General features: G+C 30.5%; 1 protein-coding gene across 1 annotated transcript in view; it reads left to right on the top strand.

Annotated features, from left to right (window-relative positions):
• LOC131851205 (glutamate receptor 1-like) overlaps nt 1–19,194 on the top strand; it is a 75,830-nt gene that overhangs the window by 48,918 nt on the left and 7,718 nt on the right. The window contains exons 6-11 of the mRNA XM_059201663.1: nt 3,897–4,103; nt 12,412–12,519; nt 13,901–14,126; nt 14,527–14,621; nt 16,575–16,730; nt 17,494–17,628. Of these exons, the coding sequence (XP_059057646.1) occupies nt 3,897–4,103; nt 12,412–12,519; nt 13,901–14,126; nt 14,527–14,621; nt 16,575–16,730; nt 17,494–17,628 (927 nt within the window). The remainder of the gene's footprint in view (nt 1–3,896; nt 4,104–12,411; nt 12,520–13,900; nt 14,127–14,526; nt 14,622–16,574; nt 16,731–17,493; nt 17,629–19,194) is intronic.

The following is a 19,194-nucleotide window of genomic DNA, read 5'->3' as shown; positions in this document are numbered from 1 at the left end:
TATTACAAATTAATGACCATGGTTCTGATAGGTATATTGGCGATGTAGGGTACTATCAGGTGGTCCTTCAGCATATATTTATTTTACAGTTACATTTATTTATTTATATGAGCGACCAAGAAGACATACACCTTGAGGTTACAATTTTTATAACTTGCAAAGAGTTCAGGTATATAGTGTTGACTTAATTACTGGTTGCCACGGCATGTGTAATATTTACAGAAGTTTATATATATATGTATACATATTTATCTTTTTAATTTATTTATTCTAGTTTATTATATTATATATATATATATTTATATATATACCGACAACAATATATAAAAATTCGCATATATTTTCTTTGTTCAAAGCCATAATACCTACAAGGCATGAAAAAATTCGAAATACAAATTTAGTATAAGAAAATTAGTGTGGTTTTCGTAACATTGCTCCGCTGAACCCCTGCAATTACGTTAAGGCGGATTTTTGCTGGATTTGTTCCTTAATTTAGATCAAATTAAGGCCGGTGTTGGAGCCGTACATATGTAGGTTTCTTTACAGCGTATATCAGCAACAATGTCAGAAAATTTTGACAATATTACATATATTAACTATAGCAAAGAAGGTCGTAAAATTATCTTATTTGTTATGTAAATTTAACTATAGTTCATACCTAAAACATTGTAAGTATGTATTTTAAATAGTTCTTGCTTCTAATTCGAATGTCTTATTTCTTACTCCAGATTACAATTCTAGCAAGAATTATTTAATGTATATACTTAATTTAATTAATTAAGTTTACGATAACAACAAACTCAATTAAAATGCCCGATATTAAAAAAAGTATCATTATGTCAAACATGCATTATTTACATTTATTTACATTTGTTTATAAAGTATAGTGTACGTAAACGTTGCTCGTTTGTAAAGGAGTTTTTTAGCGGTGACATATAATAACATCAAGTATTATATTTTATTTTATTAAAAAATTGAAGCTTAAAAAACATAGCACTGAGTAAATATATTTCTTATAGTAATAGAAAAATATCATTCCGTAGACGCATTTTTCGGGTGCTGGTACTACTTACTCTGTGAGATGAAGAAAAACTTCCCGAGACTTATGATAGGGGCGTAATTTAAAGGAGTCTCTTTCCGATAAAGAAAGAAATAAGCATACAAACAAACAATAAACAAAAAAAATAAACATTAGCTAATGTTGTCTTCTTATACAACCAAATCTAATAGTCATTCTAATATAGAATTTATTGCCTTACAGGCAAGGTCTTTTATTTATTTTCACTACTAGGTGACTCCGGAAACAATATTGTCACATGAATTAAAATCGCTATTAAAAAATAGGGGTTAGTGTCAGAAGAATGAAAATTTAGGGTTGTATGCGTTTTTAATCACCACTTTATTGAAAATTAAGAAAAAAAAGCCCATAAATTAAAAATAAACATTACAAATAACGCTTACCATTTAGAGGTATGAAAAATATATAGAAGCCAATTCTTAGACCTACTGAATATGCATATAAAATTTCCTAAATCAGTTAAACTGTTTCGTAGGAATATATATAACTAACATTGAGACACGAAAATCTTATTATTATTTTAAACGCGAAAGTTTGTGAGTATGGATGGATGTTTGTTACTCTTTCACGCAAAAACTACTGAACTGATTTTGATGAAACTTTACAGTAATATAGCTTATACATCAGAACAACATATAGTCTAAGCTAGAATAATTTCACGCGGACGAAACCGCGGGCCCAGCTAGTTTCATATATAAGAAGATTACGACAAATTTAAAATACAAAATCAATATTAATATACAACGATAGTAGAATAAAGAAAGGATGTAAGATTGTTCATTGAGATTTCTCAACGTGAGTTGTCTGTTAGTGGACGGGGCGACGTCGTAGGAAGGGTAGATATTACATACATACGTGAGAGTAATATAAAGTGGCCAGTGACGGAACTATTCTCCTGGGAAACTCCCCAATCATTATGAATTTGTATCCACAATTATACATTCAACGGGCGAAGTTATTTAACCCGCCCTTTTTAAACATCTTCCGGTAGCTTTGCGAATCGATTTGTGCTCGACTTATCCAATTTATAAACAGATCAGACTGTGCATTAACTTTTTTCTTCAGTGCTGGATAAATTTTATTTGATATAATGTTTTCCTTTAATCCGATTTCTATGTTTATTTAATAGCATTTATCAGGGACTTTAGCTGTTTTAGATTTTAGATAAATGTTAGTCTATGTATATAATAATAATCTATATTAATAATTTTGCTAAGGGGTACGGCAGACTCGAATGAAACCTTATGTGAATAACAAAACATAAAAAAATATTGATATCGAATCGACAACATATATCCGCAAAATTCGGATTATGGAGTATTTCGTTAAATTCTAATGACACTGACAAACAAACCGCAGTCGCCATCTTTTCATTTCACTAGCATTTTCTTCGGTCGTTGACGTTTCGCGAAAATATTGTTTTTGACACTTTTTTATGATAAAAGAGTATGTGTTTTTTCTTTAAACCTGAAATTGGCCGAGTGCAAGACAATATTGGCAATTTTTTTTTTATTAATTTGTTTTACGGCTCTGGATACAAGTTCTTTTTAGCCCAACTTAAAGTTTTACAAAAAAATAAAAATAATTTGTATAAAAACTTTTGCACTTTTTATTTACTATATTTATTAAACACAATGAACGAAACTTTACAAATCTATGTCTTGCTTACTTTTAATATTCCATGAGAACCGATGACTACAGAAATATCTACCCACATTTCACCCGAGCGAAGCCGGGTTTTCATCTAGTAATATTATAAACGCGAAAGTTTATGAGTATGGATGGATGTTTGTTACTCTTTCACGTAAAAAGTACTAAACGGATTTTAATGAAACTTTATAGTAATAGAGCTTATACATCAGAATAACATATAGACTATAAATTTCACGCAAGTGAAAACGCGGACACAGCTAGTAGTTAAAAAAACTGTCTCTCTTCACTTGAAATTTCTTTAAGATATTTTCAGCCGTTTCGTTATATATGTATAAATTAATGTATACCAATAGAAATGATATTAAAAACAAACTAGAGGTGGTAACTAACGTATTTACAATCACTTTGTTACACGAAAGATACTTATATATAATATATGTATATGTACTCTTAAACGCCTTTAAGGTCCAGCCAAAGGATAAAAGGTTCTAAGAAATTTGATTTCTGCGATGGAAAAGGGTGTTGAAATTGGGGTAGTCCGACACTCAATTCCATAATATAAATAGAAAGTAGGAAAATGGACTAGGCTACAGCTACCTAATTATATTTATACATATTACACAGATAACGTCGCCCCACATCTGTCTGTATGTTCATGATAATCTCAGTAACTACGGTACGGATTTTTCTGTGGATTTCCTTTATCTATATAATGATTTAAGGAGTATAATTCGATAAAGTTTTATGTAAATTAGTTCATATAAATTTGTATGTTTTTAAAGAGATAATAATTTAAATTATATTTTATTACCCTTGTAACTGGTAAAGAAATATTTGTTAATACTATACTTGACGCCCTCTATAGTCGATGTTTCGATTCCTAGCACAGCAAAAGTAGAAACATTCATGTGTGTGATTGTTCATGTTTGTGTTGTTATTTTCTATGTATATATATTCAGATTTTTAATTTTTAAATAGGTACATAACATACGAGATATTATGTACCTATTTAAAAGAATATCTATGTATTCATATCAGTTATTTAGTACTCATAACACAAGCTCTGCTTAGCTTGGAACTACATGGTGCTGTGTGAATACATATTATTATATTATATATTAAATTCTGGAATATAATTTATCTAATTATGGTTTTTTTTCAACAGTCTCAAGCGGCTCTCACGGCGGATGCTGTGCATGTTCTAGTCGACTCCATTTTACGTCTTCTACGGAAGAAACCGGACGTATTCAGAAATTTCATGAGACGCAATGCCATGGCCAATAATACCAACAAGACACTCGACTGTAACCCCAAGCAAGGCAAGATAATACCCTACGAGCACGGCGACAAGATATCCCGGCTGATTAAAAAGGTATCATAGGTTCACACTTAATCATTTAATATTGAGTATATTTCGTACGCGAAATTTTAAAGCAGCGATTTACGGCCACGTTTTTTGCGTCCAATATTAAATTCCGAACACTTGTTGCTGGCAAAATATATTTACATACAATTCAGTCGCACTGACAACAATTGTATTCATTTGCTCTTAATATTTTTCAGATGCAAAAAGTATTGGTTGTGATTTTTTTGGTCATTTGTAACAGAACAGACCTATTCCGTGGAGTCATTTTAAATTCCCTATTGCCCGTGCGAATGATTGATGCCAATTCATATATTCAATTACGAATGCGAGCGTATGCTTCGTTATTCATGCGTATAGAATACGTACAGTGGGCGATAACAATTTCGAATATGAAAATTTTCGAGGTAACCCGCTCGGTTGTTGTGGTCTCCACCGTCGCTGCGTGTCCTAACAATATGAGGTGCTATCGAAACTGACGTCTTAATCGTGCACTCAACGAAGTGCCTTCGAAATTGCGAGCACCACTAATAGAATTATAATATCGTGTTAATTATCAGAAACCCTTGTATTACGGCCTATATTATTGAAGAATCTGCGTCTCGCTTCCCGCCGCTCGAAAATCGAGCTACGAGGAAATTAACGGCTGGGAATATCGTTTTACATACCCAGAGTAAGGGGTTGCTTCCCAAGAAGGTATGCCTTATTAGATATATCACTAAAAATATTTTTTAATTAATGGTTAACTAACACAGTATAGGTCCGTTGAGTGGTTTCATGTTTAAGTAAATTTAAACTAAAATTCTCTATACAGTATATTTTTATTATTCACCTTTTATATCTACTACCTACAGAGGTTTGAAATCAAATGACGCGAGAAAAATTCACGGACGATATATAATAGAATGCATACAAGTAATCTATTGTATTTTCACTAGCTTGAACCACAATAAGGTTTACTCTACTAGTTAAGAAAAATATAAAAGGAGGCATAAAGCGAAAAAGCCATGCAGAATGACGTACCGCTTATGCGGGAAGTGTCCTCTCTTTGTGGAAATATAAGTTGTAAACGCCGACACAAGTTGCAAGGCTTTAGTGGCGGTGAGCTTTAGTTCACTCTAAATGTACGTTTTATATCTTTAAGTAAAAAAATATGGCATCTATAGTACTTACCCCATATCAAAAGTGACGTCACTATTGTTATCTTCTCCCAGTAAATTGATATTCCTCAACAAACAGCCACCCACCTGAATTTGTTTTACAAACATTAATAGACTAAACAACGTCAAGGGAGCAGTTAATTCAATTATAACAAAGCAGTTAAATATTAAGTGATTGTATTTATTTGCTCGTATTTAAAACTTGCTACTCGCGCCGGCTTCGCACGGGTGTACATGTATTATATACACAAATCTTCCTCTAAAATCACTCGATCTTTTCAAAATCCGTTGCGTAGTTTTAAAGATTTAAGCTTTGTCTGTCCCTGTGTATGTAGGGTTATTTTATACTATGTATGATAATTAACAGTTCCTAAGTACAAATGTATAATACGTTAAATTATTTTACTTAATAATTATCATTGCAGACACGCTAACGTTCAAATGATCAGTTTGATGACGTGTCAAATATATTTATTGCATTTTTTTTATATCTAGCAACATTTTTATTTAACGATTATTAAGTGTTATATTTATAGTAAATTTTAGTTAACGATACCTAATGTAATAAATCCTTTATTTTGATATTTGTTAATACTTATTTTTACATTTATATAACGTATGTATATACCTATACATATATATCTGCATCTGTTTCCTAACAAACATTGGCCTGGCCTCCTCCAACTGACTCTAAAGTCTCTATAGTTAGCAACGCTTGCCCAAGTACCATCTGCCACCTCTTTGTTATCATCTATCCATCTTTTGTACACTCTGCCTCTTCTCCTTTTCATATATTTTGTGTACCAATAAATAACACCTTTACTTCTTTTATCTCTCTTTTTTATTGTATGTTCCTCATCCGTCATACTCGTGAACGAGTGCTGCTTGTAGGCACTGGTCTGCTCTAATCACAATGACTGATTTCCTCCTATTTAGTTGTTTAACCAGTTGGTTGTATATTTAATATTTTTTCCATTTTAGTATTTAATTGAATTAGAGCTAATTGGTAGTTTGTATTCACACACTTCAACTTAAAATGTAAAGTAACAATAAAATTATTTAAAAGAGTAACACGCCAGTCCCTTCTAGTTCTTCTCGAAAAGAGAAAGCTTTCGGAATGAGCGGTAGAATAAAAAAAATGTGATGACTATTCAAAAGTGCTTCAATGTAAGTTTATTTGAATAAATGACTTTCTATTCTATTCTATTCTATGAATGTGCTTAAAATATCGATAAAAAAATGTATATTTTATAGTCACATTGGTATTTATCTAAAACATGTGCCATTTCTCAGAGAATTCATCATGTGGACGAATGAGAATTAACAAAATAGCTACCGTAAGTTCAAACGTTTACAGTTCAGAGGTCAAAGTTTTTATATAAAGACGAACAAAAGAATCTTTCACAAAGTTGAAGTAAAATTATTACTTAACTAATATATTATATATTTTACTATTATTATGTAAATGTATGTAAATCTCGTATACTCATCGATTTCTATTTCAGTATACATATATATGTATATTGTAATCATTACACTGTTCTGTACTACATTATATTTTTTATATGTAATTTCAGTTTTGTTTATCTTATTTATGTTTATGATATAATTTTATATTAAATGATATAGAAAATCGTTTATAAAATCATTAAATATTCATATATATTATATAGACTTCATATAACAGTACATAACAATCATAGTCATAATATATGTATAATTATATGTACTTAAATAATCATAATAATAATATACATATGTACGAGTACTTAAAACTTCGGAAATAACTTCTATTCTAAACTGTATCAAAATTGCGTGATATTTGAATAAATAAACGGCCTGATTGATAGATTTGAAGATAAAAATCATTTTGAGAGAGTGCATAGTGCAAATACTGTTAGAGTGCAAGCATTCGACAGCAGATTACGGCTTCAGGCGCATTCGGAATACTGAAAGTTCGTGAGTTTCGATTTGAAAACAAGTGTCAGAGTACGTGAAAAAGCGCATGCTATGTTAGTTCGGATATGCGGATAGAATGTCCGACAGATAGATACACAAAGTGGATGCAAGAAAACATTGAATATATGCTGGCTGATAAAATGGTCTTGCAGTGAGGGAAAATGTTATATGTTTGTTTAGCTGCCAGTAGCACTTTCTCTTTCGAGTTCAGTTTCGTCAAGATTCCAATAGACTTATGCTTTCTAAAATCCTAATTTATAATACCATCTTTACTTGAACATTTACAAACACTTGTATTCATGAATATGATTGTTTGTATCAGTCTGGCTTTTTTCTATATACACTATGTATGTATTTACAAAAAAATAATATCTAAGTAAATGTATCAGTTGTCTGACCTATAACTGAGCTCTACCTACCGTGGGACTAGATGGCGCTACTGCTCAATAATTGGAGTATCAAATGCAGAAATGAAATATTAAATCCATCTGATAGTTCCAGAATCGGTGGGTCTAAATATAGAAACAAATATTTTGCTTCTTATATTAGATTTAGATATTAATATACGTTTAGAGAATATTCGAGAAAACATTTCATACGGTATGTTGTAACGTTTTGCGAAGCATCAAAAAAGGTCCACTAGTTTATATGAATTCCCAACGAGTTTCTTTCGTGCAGGTACATATAATATACCCTTATACCTCTATTAAGAGACAGTCACTTTTCTATTTGAATCTACTCGAACCCAAATAACATGCTCCATTATCACTTCTGTTACCTTTAAAAACCCACAAAACCTCTGATCTTCAAATAGAACGGCGTGAAAATAATACCAATGCCACCGGGCGGGTTACCATGCAACACTTTTACAGAGTGATCCGATTTTGATGACTGTTATTTTAATAGGAGTATTATAAATGGGAAAGTGTATATTGCAGTCAGGAGACGGACATAAGTTATACAAAAAGTAGTTTTTATCTCTCAAAGAGTTAGGGTTTCAATGTGAAAACTGTTATTGTTACAGCCTATGCTGTAAAAAATATAAATGACGTAGTGAGTAACTTGAAACAGTCATGCTCGCTATAAAGTTCAAACTTGTGGCGGTGGCTCGTGTCAATGTGCTCCCTCTAATATGGTTGAGTACAATGATGACTAGCTCATCCGTCAAACTCGTGAACGGGTACTGCTTTTGGGAACTGGGTCTGGGTTACGAACACTGGTTACACTATTTGCTTTTGCAATCGCAAATGCTGGTCACTCTATTCTGCCAAATGTGAATTTCAAAAGGAATCTGTATTATTGTAAACATGTACAATATTAATTTGAAAATAATACGAGCTGATTTTTTTATAAGTTCCTCTCATCTCGAAATCTTTCCGAACTGACCGTAGATTTGACATATCGTAATAAGCTGTAATAGACTTACATGAAAAAAGATAATGGGATTTTTTTTAATATAAAAAATCCTAAAATTGGACCACACTACAAAAAGTTATGACTGGTTATCTATCAGTACCATGAACCTCGCAAATTAATAAAATGTCAGTATCCAGTGCCATATCATCGACTACGCAAAAAATGTACTAAAAGCACCAACACACGATCTTAAATATCACATGGATCAATCTCTTGTCCCATTCTAATAATACTCGAATATTAATGGTAATCGAAATTACTACAACCTGAAGTGTCAACCCTTCGTGGTGTTTTAAGACAAAAGTCGTATAGGTCAGACAGGAATTAACCTTCAGCCATACATATAAGTGCTTGCTCATATTTGAGGTGTCATCTGCACGCGCTCTCATTTAAAACTAACAGCATTACAAAAAGTCGAAAAAATGTTGGAGAGGGAAGTATCGTATTTGACCAGTGTTTCCCAACATGAGGCATACGCCCCCCACAACGCCCAATTTAATTGTTAAGGGGAGCATTTCGAAAATGGCCTTCATACATGTTTAACCCTTTCTCTATTGGCCATTTAAATGCAAGGCTAGATTGCGGAGCCAAATAAAAACATATAGAAAATTTCTAATTAAAGTTATTTCCTGTAACATATCATTTAAGTTTCTGAAGGAAACAATATATTTATTTGTTCTTAAAAAATATGTAACTTATATAAGAATTTTTAAAAGGCTAAAGTGGGGCATGACCCAAAAATGGTTGGGAAACACTACTCTAGACTATCTCGTGGTGACATAGAGGAATTTAGGAATCGCTAAATGAATTGAGGTTTCAAGTCTGAACCCTTTCTCATTGCTCTGAGCGAGTGAGACTCACGGTGCTCGCGAAATCAGTGGTACAGAATGTAGGCAAATCTTAGTTATTATTATTATCCGGAATAACAACAAGACTATCTAGAGTGCCAACCTCTACCCCGATTTCGTCACCAATTTCATGACCGTGTGTAGTCGCTTTAAAGCAAAGAGGTATCCCGTATCGTGATTAATAAAAATTGTTAATATCCGTATGTAGGTCAGTAATTTTAATCGTGAATATAAGAACACAGGTGGTGGATACGGGGTCACCCTCATCTCTTATTTTAGCGGCTACGGACTTTAGGCAGGGGCGATTAATTAGGTTTCACTGCTTGATGACTAATTATCCAAACTCTGTTAACTCTCGATACCTATGCCCTTTGAATTTTAATATTTCTGTTTTACACATCCGATATGAGTACCTACTTATCTTACATCACCACGCCCGTCTCTGTACGTACGACAACAACGTTGGAATTTGACTATCGACTTTTGTATCTGCTGTCGCTAGGCAGCTTGCTTTGTATATAGTATGTTGATTAAAGGTGAGTAGATCGATGAAACTATTAAAATTAAAAACTTTAAAACTGGTATTGCATGAAGCATACCACGGATGTTCCTGATACTCCTTCAACATACAGAACTCAATTTCATCAGGTGGGCTATCAGCGTCTCTGCCGTTTAACTATTCATAATGTTATTTTATTCTATTTTGTTCTTTCTAGTATATGTAATTGGTTTGTATTTATTAGTTTTAATTTTGTTTTAATCATTATCATTAATATTTTAAATAGTGCCTCTCTCTCTCCCCCTATTATATATATATTTTTTCCTCATTTTGGTGCCACTGAAAACCAGCTGTATGTTCACCTAGGACATACATTAAAGCTGAGTGGAGCCATTTCAGTGCATTTTTTGATGTAAAAAATAATTATTTTATGTTTATTTTTAATTACCTACACGGTAAATCAAGTTTAATTATATGTACATTTTATTTGCTCTTTTTTTTTAATTTGTTGTTTATATTGTATTTTTTACATTGCACTGAATAAAATATTTTCTTTCAAAAATACTTCTCTCACTTTGTCTGTATACATCGATTTATTCATACCTTTTCCGCGCTCGTACTTTTTATTCGGTTCTTTCGCAATACGTCCGAGATACTCGTATTAGATGCACAACATTATATGATACTATTCTCAGCTCTTTGCCGCCGCAGAATATTATAGAATTACAGAAATGCTCTTTCGTATACATTTCTCGGTACGACACGCGCGCCTCCTACTGTAAGCTAATTGTACTAAGCCTACTTTCGCGCATTGTGGCAATGGGATGAACAGTATGTTATATGTATGCGTATAAAATACGAACAAACAAATAAATATGGATATTTTGCATTTTAGTTACATAAATTAAATTATCCATAATGAACTAACTGAAAATATACTGTTTTAAATTTGACGCGGTCGTTACTTATACATATAATTAGTAAAAATCACGGGTCTTACCACGGTTTATATTTATTAACAGTTTACCCGTGATAATGGCGGTTGAAACACTGCCGAAATATCGGGAACTCAGCAAATAAATATAAAACGTGGTAAGACACCGAAAATTTTTACTAATTATACGTATAACTGAAAATAAACAAATTTGAAATAAAAATATTACGTCACTATTTTCATTTTTTTTTTGTCAGTTCTAGATTTATTTTGAATTTAGAAGTAACTAAACCTTCTCTGATAAATACTGTAGTATTCAAATTAGGTCAAAATTTTTATATTCGTTTAGGACTATTATAGTAAAGTAGAAATTAAAATTTATCGTTAGTTCCGAATATAGATTTGTTGTAGTTTATTCATGTAGTAATAAGAAAAAAGACTAGGTAAACGGAGAAAAATATATATTAATATAGATTACTGACATATAAGAATAGAAAGAAGGAAATTAAAGTAACAATACAAGAATCTACAAAAGGAACTATAAATTTTAAATACAAATTTAGAATATAAAACATTTCTTCATTAGCCAGTTACAACAAGATTCAGTCTAGAACTAACTGAAAACTTAAAAAAAACGAAAAATATATACAAAACAGTACTTAATTTATTTTATAAATATAAATGTGTATTAAAATAATGTTAGTCACGTTGTGTAACTCTATTATGCAAGTCAAATCTAGCTAATTAAATTTGAACAGAGCACACATTACTTCACTGAGCAAACTATTATAATGAACATGCAATCATTCGGATACGAATTTGAGGGATATTGGATACGTTAAGTCTAAAGCGGAACCTATTAACGAGGAACCAACCCACTCTCCTAATCTTCGAATCGTTTAGTGAAGTAGCTAGCTACTAAACTAGCAAGGTAGTCTTCGAAAAATCTTTTAACACTCCGTACCCTCTTGCGGAGAGTTTCGATAGCAACCGCTATAAATATGTAGTTATTCCCCGAAAATTTATATTTACGCCACTCGCCGACCATCGTAGATTTAACGGCTACTCCTCTCAGAAATGTATAATATTACTTATAAATTTACCAACTCTATATAAAATTAATGCTCCGCGAATTTTTTACTTGTATCTAGCATTTAATAAATTGTTATACTTCAGGTAACGAATTACTTAACATATAAATGTTTTTGTCAACATAGTAATGAATATTATTATTAACATACACCTAAAAATGATAGTTATAAAATAATATACTAAAATTTTCGTATTCCGCTGTATTTCTTAAAACTCACGTTACCCGTCTGTATTGCAATGTGGAATTTAGAACATAAATGAATAAGTAATATTTTGCTTTGGCAAAATTGTGAAATGTACGAAAGATTGAATATGATGCTCAATTCCGCGCCCTTTCTCCGTAACCCTATTACTGTATTATGAATTTAATGCTATTAAATTGAAAGACAAGAGCCGTTGTTTGCTTCAGACGGAGATAGATGGTTTGACTGGCACCATACGGTTCAATGAAGCAGGTCACAGGAAAAACTTCTCGCTACAAGTTATGGAGCTTACCGTCGATGGAGATATGGTTAAGGTAATGTACCTTATAAAAATAATATACACGAATATTTCTTTACCTGACATTTCTATGTATAGTATAGTATAATTTTTCAATTATATATTTTTATTACAATATTGACTTTCCTCCAAACTTTATATTTAATGATATCCATATGCATAATGTTTTATTAACTTAAAAAAAACAAAGAACTCATCCAGGATCATCTAACCCTAAAAAGCAAAAGCTAGAGACCTACAAGTAATTAGGATGATGAAGGTGAAGGAGAGTAAAAAGAAAAACTTACGTAAAACAGCTACAGGATCAACACAAATATTAAAATTCAAGTCCCGAAAATTTCGGTCCGACCTACATCCATAGATATAACAAAAACAAATTAACTATGGTTCCTGCCCAAGATGTTAATTAGTTGATATATAATTTAATAACTACGTAATAAGAAATGTAATGTAATTGTAATTTGTTATATTATTTTTTTCATTGTGCTAAATACAATGGTCTGATATACAGCCTAAAAATTTCTTGTGTAAACATCTCAATAATATCATATTTAATCTACTAAGAAAATATCACATATATAAGTTTTATTTTCTAATCTAATAACACTGTGGTTTTAGTTTTCCGATTAGTTCTTACTACTAAATTCGTACTGTGATAGTGTTAATTGAATAATACTCTTTGAAATTTATATTAAAAAGTATTTGAAGATTATATTCAATATTTAAATATAAGTTTTCTTTTCTTTGAACACTTAATTATTTTGTTTTATTTATGGTATCTATGTTAATAAGGAAGTATATTTCTAAAGCAAAACTTAATATTAATTTCATTGCTTATAAATGAATAATATTTACATCTATAATATTAATATACAAATAACGTACACATTTATTTTTGAATTGAGTTGCGTTTCATGAATAACACTGTTAATAATATTTATTTTTAAAAATTATAATCTGCCAATTGAATTGATTAAAAATACTATTTATTTAATTAAACTTAACTTAAGAATAGATATTTAGTAAATTTTAATTAATAAACTTAATTTGAGTTCTTATAGAACAAATTATTAAATATGATATACTCGAACATACTGAAACATAACGTATTATAAATTAGTATATCGATTAACTAATTATTGTTCTACATTATTTGTTTTTATATCCAATGATGATTATGCTAACACATTTTAGTATTTTTTTACATTTATTCGATAAAAATTGGCGAAAAACTTAGGTGGGCTAAAAAAAATTAATAATTTTGATATACGTACATAAAAATACCGTAATTCAAAATATTATATAAATTAATTATTTGTTGTTTGGTTATTCAATTCACTATTTGTTTTTGTATACAATGATGTAAATTCTAATAAAATGAAATGTTCTGCTAACAGATTGCAACATGGTACGATCACATGGGCTTAATCCCAGTAAAAGCCAAACTGTCGCCGATAGATGTTCCTGGCTTGTATAACCGCAACAAAACGTACATAGTGTCCACCATCGAGGAATCCCCTTACATTATGCGGCAGGGCCCTAACCCCGAAGGAACTAACGACCCTTACAAAGGGTTCTGTGTCGACCTCGCCGAAATGCTGTCACAGAAGCTGGAAATCAAATGTAAAGTCACACAGCTATATTATCTTTATAAATTCGAAATTGTTTCTATAACTTGTATTATAATTAACCGTATTTATTATTGTAGGGGAGGAACTTTGTTTAATTTCGACGGTAACAATATCATAGTTGTTTATTTTCATTAACAATAATAAACGTTAATAATACCGTTAAGTTAATCAAAACTTTGACTATTAATCATTAATTCATATATATAATTAATACAGGTAAAATACAGTGTTAATAACTACGTGAATATGTATATTTTGATCATATACTTTTTGGGTTATATAGGTGCATCGAAATACTTAAACAAATTTTACAATTTGTTTAAAAGTATAAATATATAATGTTTTTTTTTTTATTGTGTATGTATAATTAATTGAAATATGAAAATTTTTAGATCAAATACGCTTGGTTAAAGACGGTAAATACGGAAATGAGAATCCCAAAATAGTCGGTGGCTGGGACGGCATGATTGGAGAAATTCTGAGAAAGGTACGTGTCTAATTAATTAATCATATTTATACTATTATAATAGAATTCTTCAATACATATACGTTTAATGTCATTGTATTATCATACTTATTTTTTAACCAATATAATCTTATTTAAAATTTAAGTAAATCTTTTAATTATATCTTAAGTTATTGTAAGTTAATCAATTGACGTAAATGAATACAACCGTGTGATATTTCTTATAAATAATACTGAGGTAAATGATTAAAAATAATCATTATATTGTGGTAAAGTATAACAATGTATGTAAGTGTATGTAATAATCATTACAAAGTTGGCTGATTTCATCAAATAATAAAGAGAACGACATGGGTTCCTTTATAGTTGCCGCGCGTCGATATTTGCGATACGATAAAATAGTAAACTTATAAAAGTATCAAGACTTTCCTTTAATATAACCTCTCTAAATGGTTTCCCTTTTCATAGGAAGTTACGGCGTATAAATCTCAAACGTCGTCCCCTTATCCTACACATCTATAAATTATGTAGTTACCAATACTGAGAAAAAAGATTATAAATTGTACTATATACTGTTATTATTCCATTCCGAAATCACAGAAGTTTTCCTTGTAGATCTATTGGTAACATAGTAATCTTAAACCAATTTCTCCGTTCATAATTTTACTAGTCACCTGATACGGCTTCGCCCGAACACCCAGATCGTGAATATTATAAGTATTAATATAAAAAAATATCCAATGTCTCTGGAAATTAATATAATGCGTCTTTTAATGCGTCGATCAGTCTCTCGTAAATTACTCATTATTTTTACTGGAACTTTTAACTAAATCGTACATAAATCTTACCAAGTTAATTTCAACCATAATACCCGGACTAATAAACACCAATATTACAAAAACAAAAATGTGTTTTGTTCTGCCTGTTTGTTGTCTTTCACGAATAAACAGCTGAACAAATCTTAATGCAATTAGGAGTGATTGTACGATTTGGATTGAGGGCGGACATAGTCTGTCTTTTATTTTGTATATCGAAAATGCAGACAAATCAGCGCATAACAGTCGGTAGCTAATAAATATCAGTAAGAGTACTAATAAATTTATTAATGCTACATCGGAAAGTTCTTATATTTATGCATAAATTACTTAGTCGTGTATTGTATTTGTATTCATATAGTTACATACAAATAACATGCAAAAACCTCATTAGTATAATTACATACCTGCAAAATATATAAAAGTTATTGTTTAACGATGAGGAATAGGTGCCTGCCCGCGTATAATTATTACTTTCAAAGTTACTTAAAGAAAAGTACAATTTTCAACACTAATTATAGTTTTCTTTTATAAATCGTTTGAACAAAGTTTAAAAGTAATTACGATGAAATTTATTATGACGATGAAAATATATTTTGGCGCTTCGTGTACAAAATTTATTAATAATGCGTAGGAATAAAAATAATGTGAGATATAATCGTGTGTGGTGAAACATAAAATACCTGAATTATAGTATAATAACACTTTGAAATACAGGATGCAAGACACAGCTCACTGTGGGTTTCTAAGATACTTTAGGTTTTCGAATAATAAAGGTAATGGTCTAGCAGTTTAGCACATCGCCTAACGTCCGATAGCCGCAGGTTCGGTTCTGCCACAATATTTATATTCACATGCATTTTTTTTAATGGTATAGGTGTGTCTTGTGTATGTTATAACAATATGTATATGTGTTTGTTACTACGGGGCGCTGTATCGATTATTATTATTATTACTAAGGTTAGGTAGCAAAAACAATAATAGTTATAAGTATATTAATAATGACTGAACAATAATAATAGTAATAATAATATATTTATTGACAAAAGTTTGTACTCATTTTGCACTCTTCTGTTGGGTTATATTTTTTTTTTGTTCTTTACATAACATTTTGTATTTGGTATAGAGTAGAGAGTACAAGTTTTTTTTTAATTTTCAGGAAGTAGATATGGTCATAGCTCCGCTGACTGTGACTGTAGAGAGAGAGACGGTGGTAGACTTCAGCAAACCATTCCTGTCCTTTGACGTTAAACCGGATGGTAAAGACAAAGGCTCTATTTTCAGCTTCCTATTTCCACTATCGAAAGAAATATGGGTAAGTTTATAACACAATTAATATATTTTTATTTAAAAGAATTTTATTTATATTTTGTAGACTTTTTAGTGACATATGGCTTGTTACCTTTACGCTACTAAATGGCGGAAATGATCTTAGTCAATCTTGACATACAAATATATTGTATCACTAAAAATGGATGAAGCGGAGGTATCAAATGTGTCTGATTAGTTCTGAGGGTTTTAATGAGGAAAATACGGAGATTAAATAAAATGCGACTAGTATGACACCGATATATAATAAAAGCGAACAATAAATAATAAGTCAAAGAATATTATTATAAAATTTAAAAATAGTATAAAAACCTATCAAGGAATTCGCTACAATGGACTCAGGAGAAAGATTACACTTGTAACTTGTAATGATATAGTGTTATTAAGAAAACAAGAATGTGCGGAATTTCTTCATTACGTATGAATATAGGTATATCTTTAGTCCTGTTTTAAGCTCGCTCTGTTACTCGTTCTGTTACTCGGGACTACTCTAATGCTGTTAGCCGTAGCTGGCCTTTACAGCTTCACCGGGCGGTAAGGGGCGAGTGTAGATGGCACTCCTAACCCGCGGAAGGACTTATGGAGCGGCTGAAGGCCAACTCCCACCTGACGGATACGACTTTAGTCTGAGGGCACCGCTAAGGGTTCGAACCTCGTTTGAATTGGACGGGGTATCGATTGGAAGGAGCTCCACTAGTATATAAAATATTTTGTAAAGTAGCATATCCTAATATTACGTACATTTTCAGCTATGCATCCTGTGCAGTATATTCGCAGTTAGCGTGGTTTTATTCATCGTGTCGAGATTTTCGCCTTACGAATGGCGTGTTGTCTCTTTCACTGATACCCAGTCGTCTGAACACTCAGAAGTCGCGACTACGAAGGTACGCCAACATAGTTTTTATTACAAACTTGCTTTATAATAAAATAGTCACAAAAACATAATGCATTTGACCTGTTACTATTCTTATATGGCCTTTTAAGAAGTTCTTTCGGGTAGATCAATGTATTATTTAATATGTATATATGTATATTCAGTTGCAATAAAAAGGTTTATTTTCTTTTGACAAGACGCAAATATTGCCAATTATTCCAGAACAAATAAGTGAACGTATTATGTTTGGTATTGTTCGATTCGAAATTACTGGCTAGTAATAAACAGAAATCATTTTTTAAATTATATACATTTCCTTTTCAAAGTTATATATTATTTTATTTATTTATTCATTTAATTAACACAATATAAACTTACAGCTAATTGCCATCACGTTTATATTTTAAAACTATTTATACTACTTAAAATTATACGATTATAAAAATATTCTTATTTTATTTTATGAAAGGCTTCTGTATATACGTCAGCATCTTGGACCTTACCTAAAAATAAATTTAATAATTTAATTTTGTCTTTATTTGTATAATTCGTATTTTTACATACAGTGAAATTCCACAATATATAATTACGACATTCTATTAAAACGTTCCTACAATATATACTTTTAGTAATAATAAAATTTCTATCTAATTTCATTACTAAAATATCAAATAAACGTATTGATTTTAATATATAAAAAAAATCTTCTACGCTTCAAAGAAACAAAGTGATTAAATTACTTAAGATTGTTTTAATCAATATACAATTCATTTATTTAGTCAAGCATGCAATTAATTAAAGAGTTCATTAAAAAAACAAACTTTGCAAGATTTGCAAATTTTAGACTATAGATATTCTCTTACTAATAATTTTCTTCGTAACTGAGTTCATGTTAAACTTTCTCTTCTCTGCGCTATATGCCCAGATTTTTTTTCCAAAAATCATCTTAATTCCACACAACCAATGTTTGTTCGTCGCGTCTAGTTTAAATAGTAGTATTCTATTCTATTCTATTCTAAAAGATCTGATTGCAGTTGTAAGAATTGTTTATTGTTTAAGAAATGATTGTTAAAAAACACTGTTTAAAAAAATTGTATGTAGGTATGTATTAATAAATATTCAGCTCCTACTAAAACGACATGAGATCCATTTAATAAATAACTGTTAATTAAAAATGTTATTTTGCTAATAACATTTTTAATTAACAGTTATTTATATTATATTCAACTCACACAAAATCGACTTCATATAGATGATTGATAATATAATTAATTAATATTAATTGAATTGTTTCCGAGAATGTTGCATGCCAATATTATTGTGAAGTGTTCGACGCATTATATTAACAAATTATAATCTCCCTATTTCCAGTAAATACACATTAATATAATTATATTTCATATTAATATATTCGCTCGTTTGCGGTTTGTTGCTGAAATTATTATTTGATTTTATCATGATATTATGTATATTATTATTTTTTTATTTAATACTCTTTTAGAGTTAGGACATGCGTCATTCTTTGCCGACGCGAAAACTCATCTATGTTGAGATTGTGAATTGGACGTCAATAGCC

The sequence above is a fragment of the Achroia grisella genome, unplaced genomic scaffold (genome assembly GCF_030625045.1).
Source record: "Achroia grisella isolate CSIRO2021 unplaced genomic scaffold, CSIRO_AGI_Agris_v1 utg1173, whole genome shotgun sequence".
NCBI lineage: Eukaryota > Metazoa > Arthropoda > Insecta > Lepidoptera > Pyralidae > Achroia > Achroia grisella.
This window is presented reverse-complemented; position numbering and strand designations above follow the sequence as displayed.